We start from the raw sequence: 18,256 nt of genomic DNA on the forward strand, positions 1-18,256 counted from the left end.
AATACTCAGTCATGTCCGCCACAGAGCCGATACGGTCCCGACGAGGCCCTTGCAGCCAAGTGGTCCACCAGAGCACAAGTCCAATCGCCAGCCTTGTTTTGGATTGACTATGAATATCCTCATTCAGAGAAATCGAGAAAATTTCCTTTACGAAAAATTCCTAGACCGGCACTTAAAAATCTTTCAATTTAATATCCTTTATATCTGTGCCACGCGCGCGAAGTTCAACTTTTTGTAGACTACTTTTATTTTTTTTTCAACTAATACAACTATAAAACAACAAAATAAAAATAAAAATAGTCCATCATCACCAGATCATGACAGACATAATAGAGATCAATACAAATTAAAAAAAAAGATAATTTAAAAAAATTAAATAGTCTTCATAATATAATCCGTTAAAAAACTTCGTCAGGCTAATTGAAAATATTAAAACAAACTACAAAAAATTGTCCACATTAATTATCCGTTCGTATAAAACTTCGTCAATAAAAATCTTCGTCATAAAATTTAAAAAAAATCGTTCGACTGTTAATTAAAGACGACTTTCACGTGTGAAATACAGTGCCCCTTCAATTCTGTAAGTGTTGTTACGCATTTAATATGTCTAGGCATCGAGTTGAAAACATTTATTCCTTTGAAGTACATCGAATTTTGTGAAGCACATGACAAGAAATTAGGTGTTCTTAATTCATTCGCGTTTCTAGTGTTATATCTATGGAAATCACTTCCTCTTTCAACTCGATCACACAAATATCGAGGCAGCAAACCGTTAATTACTTTAAAAATGAACACCATAGTTCAATAGACAATTCTTTGCTTCACGGATAACCATTTTAGAGCGTCCAGCATCAAAGATGAGGAAGTGAATCTATTACATTTTAGAATCAACCGCATTATTTTATTCTGCAAACGCTGTAATCTCGATATTTGTGTATCATTGGCTAAAAATAATATGGAAGAACAATAGTCTAAATGAGGAGAGATGATTGATTTGTATAGCTGTATTTTGCTGCAAATAGCTAAATCGTTTTTCAATCGGCATAAGATTCTATACTTCTTGGCATTTTTCTTGATGACATTGTCAATGTGAGTATTGAACTTGAGTTTGTCATCAATAATCACGCCAAGATATTTAATCTCCCGAACGCGATCAATGGTCTCATCATCAATTACAATTGAGACGTTTTCATTAGAACGATTTCGTGAGATTACCATAAATTTAGTTTTATTTGTATTCAACTTCAATTGCTTATACTTCAACCATCTACTTAAAGAACGCAAATCTCCATTCAAATGTAAAACGACCTGATTTTTCACATAACATATCTCGAAACCAAGGAGATGTTTTTTTTTCATTTTTGAGTTATGATTTTACTACTAACTAGCTTTTTTGAAAAAATAACACATTTGCCAATTAGTTGGATTATGATCACATACATCCAATCTAGTCGCATAGAAATGTTGAATAAAAACTGAAAACATGTTAATTTTCAAAAACCATAACTTAAAAACGAAAAATAACACCTCTCTGGTATTCGGATATATTATGTGAAAAAACCTCAGCTTTCAGGAAAAAATATAAAAAATATGGCGCCCTTGCTCCCGAAACGATGTGAGCTATAAAAACAAATATAATCAATAATTACGAAAACAAAATTCATTTTTATTCAGAGTGTAATATCTCTCTAAGCTCTGGCCGGGTAATAAATTGTAGTGGCTCATGTGGCCTCATCATACCTGTGTTGGCTTATCAAAACTGCAGTATTCAGCATGTTCAGCGAAAGTTGGACTGCTCTGGTTTTGCGATTCTTGCCGACTGGACTTCAACCCTTCTGTGTTTAATCGTGAGAAAATAATTATCAAAGCCTTACGAGAGTTGCTCATACGTAGTGACTCCATGGGTCCGCGCTTGGGCAATTATGGCGATAATCTTCGAACCATTAACAAAACGCTCTATGGTTCCAAACAGCAAGGCATGCTAAACAACCAAACGCTAGAAAAATCTACTTTTCATCAGAACATCGATCAGTTGAATCTCGATGATACCATAGATCCTATCAATCGGTCGAGATCCTGTGATGAGTCATCCTTTTTCGAGGTTTTAGACGAAGTCAATAATTCAGTAGGACAACAATCTGAAAAACTCGTTGTGGGTAACAGGCGAGTGCATATTTTATCGAACCAGCAGTCCAGCACCAAATCTCACACGACTGCATCTACACCGGCTGCGCCTAACTCGAATAAATCGTTTCTCGCTCGATCTGAACGTAACGGTAATCAAACCAATTCTGTCATTTTCGGTCAGAATATTTTGCACGATGGTAAAACTCAAAATGGTAACAATGTTGCACAAAGTAATAGTGGTACTTTAAGTGTCGCTAAAGCTGGACCGTCCGACGATATGATCGCTTTCTACATAACTCCGTTTACTCCTGATCAGAAAGAATGTGACGTAAAGCAACACATTCATGAAATTGAAAATGTGGACACTTCGTTGATCAAAGTCACCAAGCTCGTTCCTCGTGGGAAAAGTCTGGATGACCTTTCATTCGTCTCGTTTAAAGTGACAGTCAGTAAAGATTTATCTAATGTGGTCGGCGATCCTTGGTACTGGTAAGAAGGAGTCACTGTCCGTGCTTTTGAATTCAACCAAAAAAACGGCTCTATCTCATCTCGTCCGGGTTCGACATAGCATCAGAAAAGAACACAGGACGCACCGTTTCTGGCACTATGGAAGACCCTTATCCGTCTGGCACAGTCGCGCTGCATCACAAACTCAACCCCCAGCTTCCAAGTCGTCCTGGCCCTGTGTTCAGTTCTGGAGACGGGGTCTTCCAACTTGCGCTCTCTGGCAAGTACCCTCCTATTACGAGCACCAGATACGCTGAAAAACCTTCATATTACAGCTTTATTACCTCTGGTTCTCCACAACACCATAATGAATCCTCTGCACAACAAGCTTCATCTCCAGGACGCTACGAAACTGGCTCCATGGAAGCCCCTAATCCCCCTGCCACAGTCGAGATCCTCCAGCCATCGCTCAGCAGTCGTCCTGGCCCTGTGAGTGGGGTCAGAGAAGGGGTCTTCCACCACGCTGTTCTCGGCAAGTACGACAGTGTTTTTGGTTCTTCAGATTGTCATCCGTCCACTGGTTCTAGCGATACAACCAATGTATGGTTGCCACCACAACCCGTTGTTGCCCCGTCGATTGTGTTTGGCTGTACTACCAAAATGTCCGAGGTGTTAGGACTAAAATCGACGATTTGCTTTTGGCGGTTACGGACTGTAACTACGACGTCATCATATTAACAGAGACTGGATTAAACGATTGTATAGATTCTCTGCAAATCTTTGGATCGACATTTAACGTTTTTCGTTGTGACCGTAGTTGTATAAACAGCAATAAAACGAGCTTCGGTGGCGTATTAATAGCGGTTCACCATCGCTATCGCTATTCGCAAATCCACACGCCTCACGGGGAAAGATTGGAACAGGTGTTTGCCGTCGTTGCAATCGGAAGTAAACGATTAGCAATCGGTGCTGTGTACATTCCACCTGATCGTAGTCGTGGAGTTGATAGATGAACATGTGGCCTCTGTTCTTGATCTTTGTGACAATGCTACATGTGTAGATCAGGTACTGCTTTGTGGTGATTACAACCAGCCTCGCCTACAGTGGTTGCAGAGTGCTGGCGGCGAAGTTTTACCAGCAGGAGCTTCGACGGTATCTGCGTCGAGTGCTGCTCTGATCGATGGAATGGACTTTTTGAATTTAAGTGAAGTCAATTGGCACCGCAATCAACTGGATCTAACTCTTGATCTTGTTTTTTGTTCAAATGACTGTAATGTAATCGTCAATACAGCTGTTGTTGCACTGTTACCCGTGGATACGCATCATCCACCATTGGAAATATCTCTACCAGTACCTCGTACGTGCCAGTACAGTGACGGGTATCCTGTTGCCGATGAATACACCCCCGATTTTTGAAAAATCGACTACGATGCACTTGGTTATTACCTCCCCACTCTTGACTGGACATACCTGAATACCTGTCAAAATGTTAATCAAATGGCCTCCGATTTCTGTTTCACCATTCAACGGTGGTTGCGGGAGATTGTACCCCACAGAAGACGTCCAGTTTCTCCTTCTTGGAGTACGACTTTACTTCGACAGCTGAAACGCGAAAAAACGCCTCTCAGCGAAAACATCGTGTTCTACAATCGTCTGACAGCAAACTCAGATTTCAACATGCAAGTAATGCGTATCGTAAGCTGAATTCAACTTTGTACAAGGCCCACGTCTTAAGAATGCAAACCAATCTGCGACAAAATCCGAGAAACTTTTGGAAATTCGTCAACAGTAAGAGGAAAAACTCAACCCTCCCAAGCAACGTGCTCTATGACGACGTCGAAGCGAATACTCATACTGAATGCTGTGAGCTTTTCGCCAAGTTCTTTACATCCGTGTTTGACCATATACCAGCCAGTGAAGCTCAAGTTAAGTTTGCCTCCTTAGGTGTTCCTTCGGACGTCATAAGTTTGACGACGTTCGTGGTCACTCCTGCCATGGTGATCTCCGCTGCAAAAAAATTGAAAATTTCGCTTTCGCCGGGTCCTGACGGCATACCATCGGTATTGTTCTGCCGCTGCGCTGCTGATCTAGTCGAGCCACTTTCTGTCATCTTTACCCGATCACTCAATGATGGAGTATTTCCTGAAATTTGGAAGGAGTCTTTCATGTTTCCTGTCTTCAAAAACGGTGATAAGCGAAACGTCAGGAACTATCGTGGAATAACAAGTTTGTCGGCTACGTCCAAGCTATTTGAGATCATCGTCAGTGAAGTTATTCTTACTCAATGCAAGCGTTACATCTCTACCGATCAGCACGGATTTATGCCCGGCAGGTCGGTCACTAAGAATCTGTTGAACTTCACCAACACCTGCATTACTGCTATGGAGGGCAAGGCTCAAGTCGATGTCATCTATACCGATCTGAAGGCGGCTTTCGATAGGATCGACCACAACATACTATTAGCTAAACTATCTCGTCTCGGATCATCTGCAAAACTCGTGTCGTGGATGAGATCATACCTGACGGAAAGAAAACTGCGCGTTAAAATTCATGGCTGCGTTTCCTCGTGCTTCTGCAACTTATCTGGAGTCCCTCAAGGAAGCAACTTAGGCCCTTTGTTGTTCATATTATTTTTTAATGACATTGCTGCGAAATTAGGGTTGAACTGCAAATTAATTTATGCTGATGATTTGAAAATATTCTGCCTGATCCGTTCAGCTGAAGACTGCCAAAACTTGCAACATTCGCTGAATGTGTTTGTTGACTGGTGCCATCTAAACAAACTGATTATCAGCGTACCGAAGTGCTCCGTCATGACGTTCCATCGTTCCAAAAGTCCGTTACAGTTTGATTACTGCATCGACGGTGCTTTGCTTGGAAAATTTGAAAAAGTTACTGACCTTGGAGTAGTGCTGGATCAGAAATTGAACTTCAACGCTCATTACACCTCAATCATTGCTAAGGCAATCCGACAGCTCGGATTTATTTCGAAGATTGCGAAGTATTTCACTGACCCATACTGCTTGAAGACCTTATATTGCGCTTTAGTACGACCAATTCTCTAAACTGCAGCCGTTGTTTGGACTCCAAATGTGATTTTCTGGAATTTGAGGATTGAGCGTGTACAGCGAAGATTCATCCGGTTGGCCTTGCGTCATCTACCTTGGCGCGATCCATTGAATCTTCCTACTTACCCGGATCGATGCAGACTTTTAAGCATGGACACTCTTGAGAGAAGACGCAGAATACAACAGGCAATTTTCGTATCAAAGCTGTTCAATGGGGAAGTTGATTCTGCTCGGCTACTTTCATTACTGGACCTTCGTGCTGCTCAACGACCTCCCCGACAGCGAACTTTGCTACAGAACAGATTTCATCGTACTTTATTCGGATCCAATGAATCGCTGTCGTCGATGATTCGAACTTTCACATTGGTGGAGGATCTATTTGATTTCGGCGTGACATCCAGCCGCTTTAAAAAAAGATTAACTAGTTCGTCGATTGTATAAATAATTGTACTATATTATTATATATTTATTCATTAAGACCACAGATGTCAGATGAATCAGATTTAAATAAATAAATAAATAAATAAAATATTTCTTCAAACAGGAATATCTCATTGGCCTTAATTTGATATGTCGATCATCTGAATCGGTCGAGTAAATCAATATGAATTTTTGTAGTGGAAAAAATGGGAAAAAAAATTATGTTTTGGACCATCGGCTAATTTTGAAAAATCATAACCCAAAACGAAAAAAACGCTTCCCTGGTTTCGAGATATGTAGTGTAAAAAATCCTCAGCTTTCCAGAAAAAATATAAAAAAATATAACACCTTTGGTACCGAGACTATGAAAACAATAAAAAAAACGAATACAATCAATAATAACGAGAGCAGAATTTAAATTTTCTGCAGGTATAGACCAGGTGATTGGCTTTAATTGGATATGTCGATCATCTGAATCGGTCTAGTAGTTCAAAAGTTTTGAATTTTTGAAAAAAGTTATTTTTGGTCATCCTAACAAAAAATAGAAAAATTCGGGTCTCATAATTTGCGATAGAGAACAAAACATCCACTCTTGAAGAAAATCTGAGAACCACTATATCGGTTTGGCATGGAATGGCTGAAAAATATGTTCCCGAAGACGTAATCCTTCGTCGAAATTGCTAAATACATTTCCCGTCTAATGATATACAGTATAACAAATATCGCAATGGCAAATTTGCGTAATATGCATTTGAAATTCCTTAATGATCGTTACATGCCACATTTCATAGAGTGACTTCTCTGAATAGAAATCAAAGAGGTTGTCCTACGTCAAAATTTGAAAGGAATCCACAAAACTTACAAGACAAACAACGTTGGAAGAAATTCCAGGAACATCAACTAAATTTAATGGTGAAGATACTACACGATTTTTTTTTTGTTGCTTGAAATATGTTCTCTTTTTTCTCATGTTTGCTTAAAATATGTATTTCGTTAGGTTTTTATAAAATTTACACCTCTGGTTTTTAGATATGTTATGTGAAACAACCTCAATTTTTAAGAAAAAATATAAAAAAGCACCATCTAAGCCAAAGCCATGTAAACTATAAAAAACAAATACAGTCAATAGTTTCGAAAACAAAATCCAAATTTTTGCAAGTACTAACAGTGTTCGCGCGCAACCGTATTTAAATTTTCGGATACTTCATAACACATAACACATAACTTAATCATTAAACATTGAACGGACTAAACGCGAACTCCATTTATTTTCCAAAGACGTGTATTTTTTTTACGACGGTACATTTATCTCTCCTCTTCATACAATCAGCTGTTTTATCAGAAACATCGATCAAAGCAACATCAAAAAACGTTATCGCTAGAGAGAATTGGTCTCTCTGAGTAATTGTTGCTCGAGTGAAACAAACCAAGCGATACTGTGTGGGAAAAGAGGAAAACAATATCGCTTGGTTGTTGTGGATCACGTTTTCTCGGGATGCTCAAAATTCCTTTTCGCATAAACATGCCGGCCGCCTTGAAATATCTTGCATTTCAATTGCTTCTGTCCTATTCTAGCTACTACGAAACCGATGAGAACAGAGGTTGTCTGGCACACACTTCGGAAATAGGCAGCGCTCTCCGTGGTAACGGTACATCCCGGTTTGTTTACATCATCTGGTCATTGTTGGTGCTACTATTTACGTCTGGTGAGGGTAACGGTACTATGAACTTGACCTAGATTCGCCGATTGTGCTCTACAATATGTGTGAGTTTTGTTGTGATCCTTCTTTCGTTTCATTTGCTGTTGTTGTTGCTGCCAAGTTCTTAGTTCGTGTTTATATTCTGCTGATGGGAGTTGACACGTTGATGATGCGCCTGATACACTTTGTCTGCGGTTGTTTCTGATGCTAGTAAATGATGAGATTGTTGTTGAAAGTAACTGTAATTTCTGTTGACGATTTGGAACGTTATCTCCGCAGTCGCAGTTGTCCTGTTCATTGTTTTGCTGGTGCTTGCTTTTTGTGTTGACTGGTCGTGCCTGATACCGTTCGTCGCTTGCGGTGGTGCTATGAATAAAATGAGAGGGTGCTTTTTTAAACCGAAATGATGTTACAAAAAAGGACTTCCCTGAAACGGAGGCCGGATGGCCTCCGCCCGCGCCTCCTGGCGTTGGTGTTCCTTCTGCAGACAGAATGACGTCTACATTACGTCGGTATTCCCCAGTTAGGATCAGGCCTCGCTGATGTCAAGTGTGCCTCGAAAATACCAAACGTAAAACTGTGATTAACTGAGGTTCGTCTGAGACAGCCGATACGGCTGTATAGGTGTGGACCACACCAAACATAACTGGTTCGGTAACCAGCGCAACTGCTACACCCTCACACTGCATGCAATTACTTTCCACCACCAAGAACAAAACGGGTTACCTCGACTCTGATTTAAGCTCAGTTCTGGTGAAGTCAAAACAAACGATGTCCATTTAATACAAAATGCGACTGCGAGAAAAATGATTGGTTAGATTTTTGATATTCAAAAATGTAATTAACTTAACTGGTGTGCGGGGGCCTCTCGACCCCCGCCGTTGGAGGAGTCCTAGTTCTCCTCTGATGATGCATTAATGTTATCACGGATGGGCAAGATACAGACTTTGGATATTGCACGCCTATATATTCCTTCCCTTGTGCGTACGGTAACAACACGAATATTACCATCAGATCCGGGATGCAACTCCACTACCCGCCCAAGTTGCCACTTCAATGGTGGTAAATTTTCATCTTTCAACAGCACCATAGTACCAGCAGTCAAATTATCGCGTTCTTTCGTCCATTCAGTGCGGTTCTGTAGATTCGAGAGATACTGTGCCGACCATTTCTTCCACAAGCATTGCATAAAATATTGCGTCCGTTGCCAAGCAGACAATCTATTCACAGGTATGTCGTCCAAATCAGGTTCAGGAATCGCAGTTAAAGGTCGTTGGATCAAGAAATGACCCGGTGTTAGCGCTTCGTAGTCGTTCGGATCGTTGCTCACCGGAGTCAGTGGTCGCGAGTTTAGCACAGCTTCGATTTGTGTTAAAACAGTCTGCATCTCATCATACAGCAAGGTGTGGGTGCCAATGGTCCGCTTAAATAATGTTTTGAAGGACTTAACTGCTGACTCCCAAAGTCCTCCAAAGTTTGGGGAACGTGCGGGTATGAACCGAAAATCAATATTGCTTTCCGCTGCTTCTGCAGAAATAGTCCGTTGGAATTGTTGGTTGTTAAACAACGTACATAGCTCGTCCAATTCTCGTCTGGCTCCAACAAAGTTCGTGGCATTATCGCACATTACCAGACTGGGCTTGCCACGGCGTGATGAAAAGCGTTTCAGTGATGCCAAGAAAGCCTGTGTTGTTAAGTCAGCGACCAGCTCCAAGTGCACTGCCTTTGTAACCAAGCACACGTACACAGCTACAAAACATTTCGTTGGACGAGCTCGGCGATGTGGAAACGCAATCCAAAACGGCCCGCAGTAGTCGACTCCAACTCGCTGAAATGGTATGCAAGGAGTGACTCTTTCCGGTGGAAGATCTGCCATCAGTTGATCGTGTATTCTGGGTCTGTTGCGAAAACATGGAACACATTCATGAATAACCTTTCTGGCCAGGTTTCGAGCGTTTGTCGACCAGAACCGTTCACGGACAGTGGAAATCAAGAGTTGTTGACCTGCATGAAACAGCTTACGGTGGTAATATGATACAATTGCTCTTGTTAGCGGGTGTCGATGGTGCAATATGAATGGATGCTTCCGAGTTGTTGACAACAGCGCATGCTGTAACCGGCCACCAACACAAATAGTGCCGTCTGTTATCTGCGGATGAAGTGAACTTATTCTAGAGGACTCCTGAACCTGTTCACCCTTGGATAAGTCAGCAAACTCCTGTGGAAATGCTTCTTTCTGGGACAGACGAACTAAAATTTTCAGTGCTTCGTCGCGTTCTTCAGCGGTGATGAATCCATGCTTGCGACGATTCCGGTTAGCAGCTTGTGAGTTGAAGCGAAAGCGGCGGATGAGTGCTGTCAGTCGAATTAAATCTGATAATGATGATCGTAAGCCGAATATCTCACTTGGGTTGATTGCATGTAGAACTACTGTGATGACTTTTTTCTCTTCCATAATTGACTTGTCTAATTCTTCCTCCTGGATTGGGATGGGTTGGGGCCAATTCGATTCGTCCAGCTGTAACCAAACAGGCCCATGCCTCCAACTGGATTGATATTGTAGCTGCGCTGGAGTCATGCCCCGGGAAATAATATCAGCAGGGTTTTCAACTCCCATTACATGATTCCAAACTCCTTCACTCGTCAGGTGCTGTATTTCGGAGACTCGATTCGCAACGAATTCCTTCCACCTGGATGGTGCTGAAGTAAGCCAACATTTTACGATCATCGAATCCGTCCAGAAATATGACTTGACTTCGATGTGGATGCTGGCCATCACTTTCTCGTGCAAATGTGAAAGAAGCAGTGCTGAAGATAACTCAAGTCGAGGAATGGACTGCCGACGATTTTTTCTTTTGAGATTTTCCAGAGGGGCTACCCGTGATTTTGAAATCAAGAGGTGTGTTGAAACAGTATCGTTGTCCTCGACGGTTCTTACAAATATACATGCCCCATATGCCTTCTCTGATGCATCACAGAATCCGTGAAGTTGTATGGACTTCACAGTTGCGGTGACTCCGACCCAACGAGGAATGGACATGCCATCCAAGTCTACAAGATTTCTCCGAAATTCTTGCCATTGTTGTTGAAGACTATCAGTGAGAGGCTCATCCCAACTGCATTCGTATTTCCAGAGCTCTTGCATAAAAATCTTCGCTTTCACCACCACCGGACCAACCAAGCCTAAGGGGTCAAATATTCTGGAGACATCTGATAACACAACCCTTTTTGTAATATCTGCTGCCATGCTCCACTTAGGACTATGGAATCGGAAATTATCTGTACTTGGTTCCCAAGCCAAACCCAAGGTTTTGATTGGAGCGCTGGACGAATCTAGCTCTAGAATGGTGCGATCATCTCTCAGGGTTTCTGGTACATCCAATAGGAGTTTTCGGGAATTCGAATTCCATTTCCGTAAAGAGAAACCGGCTGATTCCATCAATTCGATGATTTCACGTATGAGTTCTCTGCCTTGATCAATACTACCTATACTCAATAGCAGGTCGTCTACATAAAAGTTATTTCTGATGACGGATGCTGCGAGCGAATGAGTTTGCTGACCATAGTCTGCTAACTTCTGCAGGCACTTGGTCGCCAGATATGGTGCGGATGCTGTTCCGTACGTAACGGTCGTCAATTCGAATGAGCTGATGGGCTGGTCGGAGGAGTCCCTCCACAAGATTCTCTGCAGATGTCTATCGTTTGGTTGAACTCGAATCATGCGGTACATTTTGGCGATGTCCGCAATAAGAGCATATTGATACAACCGAAAGCGCAAAGTTAGGCTGATTAAATCATCCTGTACAACAGGGCCAACTAGAAGGACATCATTCAGAGATACTCCGGTCGTTGTTTTGCACGAAGCGTCGAACACAACTCGAAGTTTTGTTGTAGTGCTTTCTGGTTTTAAAACAGCGTGGTGTGGCAGATAGTATGTTCCCTTTTCAGATCTGTCCGTAACGATTTGCATATGTCCAAGGTGTAAATATTCATGGATGAAATCAGTATACATCTGCTTCAGTTCTGGATTTGCAGAGAAGCGTCGTTCCAATCCTCTGAACCGATTAATTGCTATCCTTTTCGATTCGCCAAGACGTTCAATTGCGAATTCTTTCTTCGGTAGTGTAACGATGAACCTTCCTGATGAATCTCTGACTGTCGTCTTATCAAATATTTCTTCGCAGATTGTTTCTTCGATGGAGTTGTTGGATGTAGTGTTACAGGTTTCTAGTTCCCAGAACCTTGTGAGCTGCTGTTCAATCTCTGCCGTGGAGCACACAAACGTGATTGACTGGGTCATTCTGGAGGAGCTGCGTGGAATCCTTCCTGATAGGATCCAACCAAATACCGTGTTTTGTAGCGTAGGTCCATCGTCGGTTACCTTTTGTCTGCCATCGGTTAGCAGATCCATATAGTGTTCTGCACCAATGATAACGTCTACTGGACTGCTCTCATAGAACTGCGGATCTGCCAGAACTTTCACGTCAGGAAGGGTCCAAGTGGACGGATTGAAACTCGTCGTCGGCAACGGCACCGTCAATTCTGGCAACACGTGGAACTGCATCTCCTCTTCAAATGGTGAAATTATTTGTGATCTTGGACAAACTGCTGCCTTAACTGCTTTTGTTGAAATATTACGAGACGACCCAATCCCCTGCACGCACAGATATGCTGAAGTTTCATCAAAGTTAAGCCTTTTCGAAAAAGCTCTTGTCATAAGGCAGTGCTGCGAACACGAGTCCAACAATGCTCGAGCCAGCAGTGAATTTCCAGAGTTGTCTCTCATACGAACGAGTGCGGTTGACAGAAGGATATCGGGTGTTGGTGTGGCAGGGACTGCTACATAATTCTGGCTTGTGGTGGCATGATCTGTGCTGAACTGTGAGCGTTGTGTGCTATGCGAGTTGGCTGTGTGTGTGTTTTGTGGCTGAGTGTGTGTCTGTTGGAGTGAGTTGTGTTGCGTGGACTGTGGTTGTTGCGATGGAGGATTCAACATCGCGAATGTGGATTGCGGCTGTGGAACGGAGTGTTTAATCTGCCCAACATGCAGCATCGAATGATGTTTTTGAAAACAGTGATGACAGGTTCCTCGATCGCAATCTTTGAAGACATGTCCGGGACGAAGGCAATTCTTACATAGCCGGTAGCGAGATACAGCATCGTTTCGTTCTGGTAAACTCATTGAATGGAATGTTGGACACTGGAAAGGTGAATGCCAGGGATCGGTACAAAAGGGACATCTGGCCGGGGTCTTCAATGTAGTGTGACACACTGCTACTCTGGGTTGACGCTGATCAAAATTTGAAGGTTTGGCAGAAGCAACTGACTGCAAAACTGAGCAATGGTTACGGAGATATGCCAGAAGTTTCTCGTACGTAGGGACTTCTTTACTGTTGTGGTGAGTCTCCCAATTACGTAGAGTCGTGGTATCCAACCTTAAACATAACATGTGGACTAACAATGTACTCCAACCGGAAACGATCTCACCTATTTTCTCCAACATTTGCAAATTCTTCTCAAACTCGCAGATAAGATGATTCAAACCATCGTAAGATTCTTTCTTCAGAGGTTCAAGTGAGAAGAGTGCATCCAGATGATCCTTCACGATGAGTTTTCGGTTTTCGTATCTGGATTCCAGAGTCTTCCAAGCTACATCGTAGTTGGCCGCAGACAACTCGATGCCGTTTACCTCCTGGAGAGCTTCTCCTGTGAGTGACGACTTCAGGTACGTGAATTTGTCCATTTCCGTCAACTGCGAGTTGTTATGGATCAGACTATAAAAGGTATCGCGAAACGTAACCCAATCCTTTATATTACCGCTGAAGTGGGGAAGGGAAATCTCCGGAAGTTTAACTCGAGAAAATGCTGCTGTCTGCTGTCCATAATTAGATTGATCTCTGTCGCATTTCGAAACTGCTGTACTGACAGGTTTTAGCTTCAAAAGTTGTGCCTTCAGCACACAAAACCGATTCTGAAACTGCCGCATTACGTCAAAATTGGCCTTTTCTCGAAGTTGATCTGCTTCCTCTTTTTCATCTTCATCTCCCGCAGCAAATTTCTCAGAATCCGCATCTTCCATGATAATTTCAATTTTGTTGCGAACTTCGAGAAATTCTTTGTACTCCTCCTGCAACAGCTGCAACCGAACTTCAACCTGGCACTCATCCCTGTCCCATTCAAAATCCTCTAAAAATTGCTGCACGACGTCCAAGCTATTCAGCATCTGCCGTTCCCGCTTTGTGAGTGCTCTCAATTCCTTGCTCATTTCGATAGTTTCGTAAGTATTTATTCCACTGATAACACTCACTGATTTCTATTACTTCAAATTGGTTTACTCTACGTTCCACGATACGCGAATCTCGATGTGACAGAAGGCAGAATGTGATTGCAATGAGGATAAAAATATAACAACCACAAAATCCAGCAGATTTTGAAACACAACCAGACAAAAAAAAACTCAGGCCAAGCCAAATTAAATGAAACTCGCATGCACTTTTATTTATTTATTTTAGTCGTATTCCTTTATTATTTCTAAGCCACATGCACCAAGCTTACAGAATGAGCAGTACTTCCCTGGTCAAATCCTTCATCCAGTAGTGCAGCAACCCAGCTTCCAGTGCGCAATGGTGATTGTAGCTGCACTCCACAATGGTGCACAAGTGATGGCGTTGTTTTATTCCAATTTCACTGGTTGGGAGTTTCGCTCTTTTTCAGCTTCAGTTATGAACTCCACAATTTACATAACAGTTGGTGATCCGAATCAAATAAACTCTGGTTAATCTGTATACTCCGTGACCTCAATCCGCGTATTTTGAATTCGATTCAACTTCGAAGGCGAACAGAATTGTCTTTATTTCACCAATTGTCAAGTAAGTTCAATTGTGCGCTATTGTTCGTAACACACTTTACGCAAATGAATTTAAACGAAGTATCCGAAAAACTGATTCTAAACGATCCGGTTCGAAGGACCAAATGTTCGCGCGCAACCGTATTTAAATTTTCGGATACTTCATAACACATAACACATAACTTAATCATTAAACATTGAACGGACTAAACGCGAACTCCATTTATTTTCCAAAGACGTGTATTTTTTTTACGACGGTACATTTATCTCTCCTCTTCATACAATCAGCTGTTTTATCAGAAACATCGATCAAAGCAACATCAAAAAACGTTATCGCTAGAGAGAATTGGTCTCTCTGAGTAATTGTTGCTCGAGTGAAACAAACCAAGCGATACTGTGTGGGAAAAGAGGAAAACAATATCGCTTGGTTGTTGTGGATCACGTTTTCTCGGGATGCTCAAAATTCCTTTTCGCATAAACAAACAGTTCGCCTGAAAAGTTCATAAGGTTGACGTCTAGATGGCGCCTCTTGCAATAATCCACTTGAATATCACAAAGCACCATCTGTCAATGAATACGTGTCAAAATTCAATCCGTATCGGTCGATTGGTTCGTGAGTTACAGCATTGAGAGAGAAGCAACGTAGACGTAGTTTGGTCGCCCTGGAATGTTTTTTATTGTAAAATCATTTGACGATAATTGTTTGATGATTCATTCTTGTGCTCGTAATACATGCTCGAGATAATCACAGCAATCATCCTTAGTGGAGAAAGTTTTGCTACTGGCAAGCGAAAACACCCCTTCGTTTTTCTTCTTTTCCTTTGTTCACGGTGACTTTACATCTTACGATTTCCTCTTCGTTGCTCTTCGATAAAATGCTCGATATTGACAGCTCTGTTCGGGAAAGCACACAAATGGACAGAACAAATGTATAAGGAAATGGGAATGCTTCAAATTTTCATCAATTTAAACCATATACAGACTATGAGATTGTAATGTATAGCATATCAAACAAATCTTAGGGAATTTTCGATTCGTTTGGTATGTGAATCGCCAGAATCCGTTCGCGACAAAAATAGTTATTAACGTTAACTTTATTTCATAAAGACGTGACCTGTTTTCTTTTTTGGCACCCTTAATGAAAGACGTAGTTCTACGTCAAAAATGGAAAAATTAAAAATTAATGAAAACGATGGCGAATTTGCATCCACCGTATTCTCCAGATCTGGCCCCCAGCGACTATTTTCTGTTCGCAGACCTGAAGAGATTGCTCGCTGGCAAGAAATTTGAGAACCATGATGAAGTGATTACCGAAACTGAGGCCTATTTTGGAAAAACAGAAAGAGTACTATAAAAATGGTATCGAAAAGTTGCATGATCGCTATAATCGAAGGCAATTATGTTGAATAATAAAATTGAATTTTTCAAAAAAAAAATTATTTTACTGTGTTACATTATAAACTATTCAGCCGAACTGTTATATTCTTTTTAAAAAAGACTAGCTTATTTGGTTTAATTTTATATGTCGATCATCTAAATCGGTTCAGCATTTCTAAAGTTATGAGTTGAAAAAAGTCAATTTTGAAAAAAGGGGTGGGGGGAATTTAAACCTTCAGACTACTCTAAAATGGAAATGAGCCCCCTAAGGGAAAAAAATAAATATTCAAAATACAAGTCTATATTTGGCGATAAGGAACAAAACTACCACTTTCCACAAAAACCCGAGAATCACTCTATCGGTTTGGCTTGGAATGGCTGTATATAAAAATTGATTTTGCTAAGAGAATTACAGACGGATTTTCACATTTTTGCATTTATTTTCACTAGCATTGATGGAACGTAACAATTATGTACACTCATAAACTTCAAAATGAGGCTAATTATTACAACTCTTTCGTTGTGAAGTTCTCCAAAAATGGTTAGTAACCTCTATGCGAAATAGATTGTTTTATAGTTTACCAGCTTCATATTTTTATGATAACACAACTTCGTTGCATTACAATGGAAACATTCGTACTTTATTGCATTTCATGTTCTTGTTCACTAAAGAATTCTCAAAAATCTTAATGAAACATATTGTTTCGGTTTCATAGGACGCAGTTGGAATCCGTCTCGGCACAAATGAATACATGCAAAGTTGAGCATTTATCTTGTAATCAAACAGTATACGGTGAGAAAGCGGATGTCCTCAGATAGAAATCACCATTCAGCTTAGAGCTACGAACTCCGAGCAAGCTGGTTGGCTGGTAAAAACAGAATCCCCATGTATACAAAATCCATTCAGAACAACGGTTACCTCTGTAGACGTTCGATGGATTCAACGACAGAGTAAATAGTGTCCTGGAATGCAAATGGCTGCACATAATCTGGTCCGCAAACTCGGCATCACTCGTAATAGGTGCAATACAATTCGCCTGCGGTGAATCCCCTCCATTCGGGTAGAAATTCTCATGACCTTCGCCAACACACACTCCTATGGTGCATTTCGATGTAATTATCGTCTGAACAAACTTTGCGTCGGATTTGTCCAATCGGACCTGTAGACCTCGATCTATAGGGAAGGTGAAACATGGACCAGCTGGATCTAAGCCATAGATTTTGCCAATCATTCCACCTAAGTTGTATCCAACCTGACCGCTGATTTGCGCTCCCATGCTGTGACCCACAAGGGTCACTTTATCCAGTGGGACTCCGGCACTCTTTAGAAACACAATGAACTGTGTCAAATAGTTAGAAACGATAACTGTATGGTTTATGGCCGTTGTATAGTAGTTAAATCGTGACAAACGAGACCAGCTAACTAAACACACGTTGTTGTCAGTGTATGTCACGAAATTCTGAACAATGTCTTGTGCCCAGGTCGAATTCACGGTATCCAACCACCCGTGGGTATGGCAAGTCACTGGTTTGGTAAGGTCCAGCTTCTGGGCCAGATTGAGGTCATTCAGATAAATTTGTGTTAGGACCGATGTTGAACTGTGTAATAATATTTTAATTTGAAAAAAATAGCGAACCGAAAAAATAGCATTACATAAACTAACCTTTTCCTACACCAGAAAGTGACATCTTGATCGACAGGAACAACAGTCTCATCGTCAAAAATTAGACTTATGTCATTTCTCAATGTTCCAAAACCAATATCCAGCAGAGCCCCCAAATTGAAGTCGGAACCTTTGTTGAACAAATCCAAAAAACCGCCATGACCGCCGCTAATAGAGACGAGGATAAAAATTGTTGACACAATGTGCGGAAGCAACATCTCGACCGATGGTTAGCTCATCTGATACTGATGAATTTCGGAAGATGCACCATGTTTATATAAGCATTTTCGACGTTGTTTACCTAGCTGTGTACCGAGTTTCAAAAACTGTTGAGAAGAATGTGTCTTGTACAATTACGCATACGCACCATGCACTAATTTTGCTCTGCAATATCTTTCCGTGAGACCATAAACATTTCGCATTGTTTGAGTTTACGATGCTGAGTTGTTGCATAATACAAATGTGTTATCTAAACACATTACAATTTTATCTAAATGAAATTTACTATGTTTTTCAGATCTCAGTTTCTCATCAAAATACATCCAAAATTTAGAAAACCCACTCGACAAAAATTTTTTGTGTTTTTGAAGCGAGAATTATTTTTAA

At 41.2% G+C, this 18,256-nt stretch overlaps 2 protein-coding genes across 13 annotated transcripts in view; one reads left to right on the forward strand and one right to left on the reverse strand.

Moving 5' to 3' along the window:
- The window catches only part of LOC129769399 (cell adhesion molecule Dscam2), a 405,723-nt gene that overhangs the window by 145,494 nt on the left and 241,973 nt on the right, over nucleotides 1-18,256 (forward strand). The window lies entirely within an intron of this gene.
- LOC129769401 (uncharacterized) lies at nucleotides 7,321-9,705 on the reverse strand. Of its 2 annotated transcripts, none has more exons than XM_055771664.1 (2): nucleotides 8,614-9,705; nucleotides 7,321-8,557 (listed from the first exon to the last, which is right to left on the reverse strand). In XM_055771664.1, exon 1 carries the CDS (start codon nucleotides 9,636-9,638, stop codon nucleotides 8,655-8,657), a length of 984 nt encoding a protein of 327 aa, XP_055627639.1. In that variant the 5' UTR covers nucleotides 9,639-9,705; the 3' UTR covers nucleotides 7,321-8,557; nucleotides 8,614-8,654. The 2 variants fall into 2 exon arrangements, with proteins under 2 accessions (XP_055627639.1, XP_055627640.1); XM_055771665.1 differs by having other exon boundaries at nucleotides 8,609-9,705.

This window comes from Toxorhynchites rutilus, chromosome 2, assembly GCF_029784135.1.
Source record: "Toxorhynchites rutilus septentrionalis strain SRP chromosome 2, ASM2978413v1, whole genome shotgun sequence".
Lineage (NCBI taxonomy): Eukaryota > Metazoa > Arthropoda > Insecta > Diptera > Culicidae > Toxorhynchites > Toxorhynchites rutilus.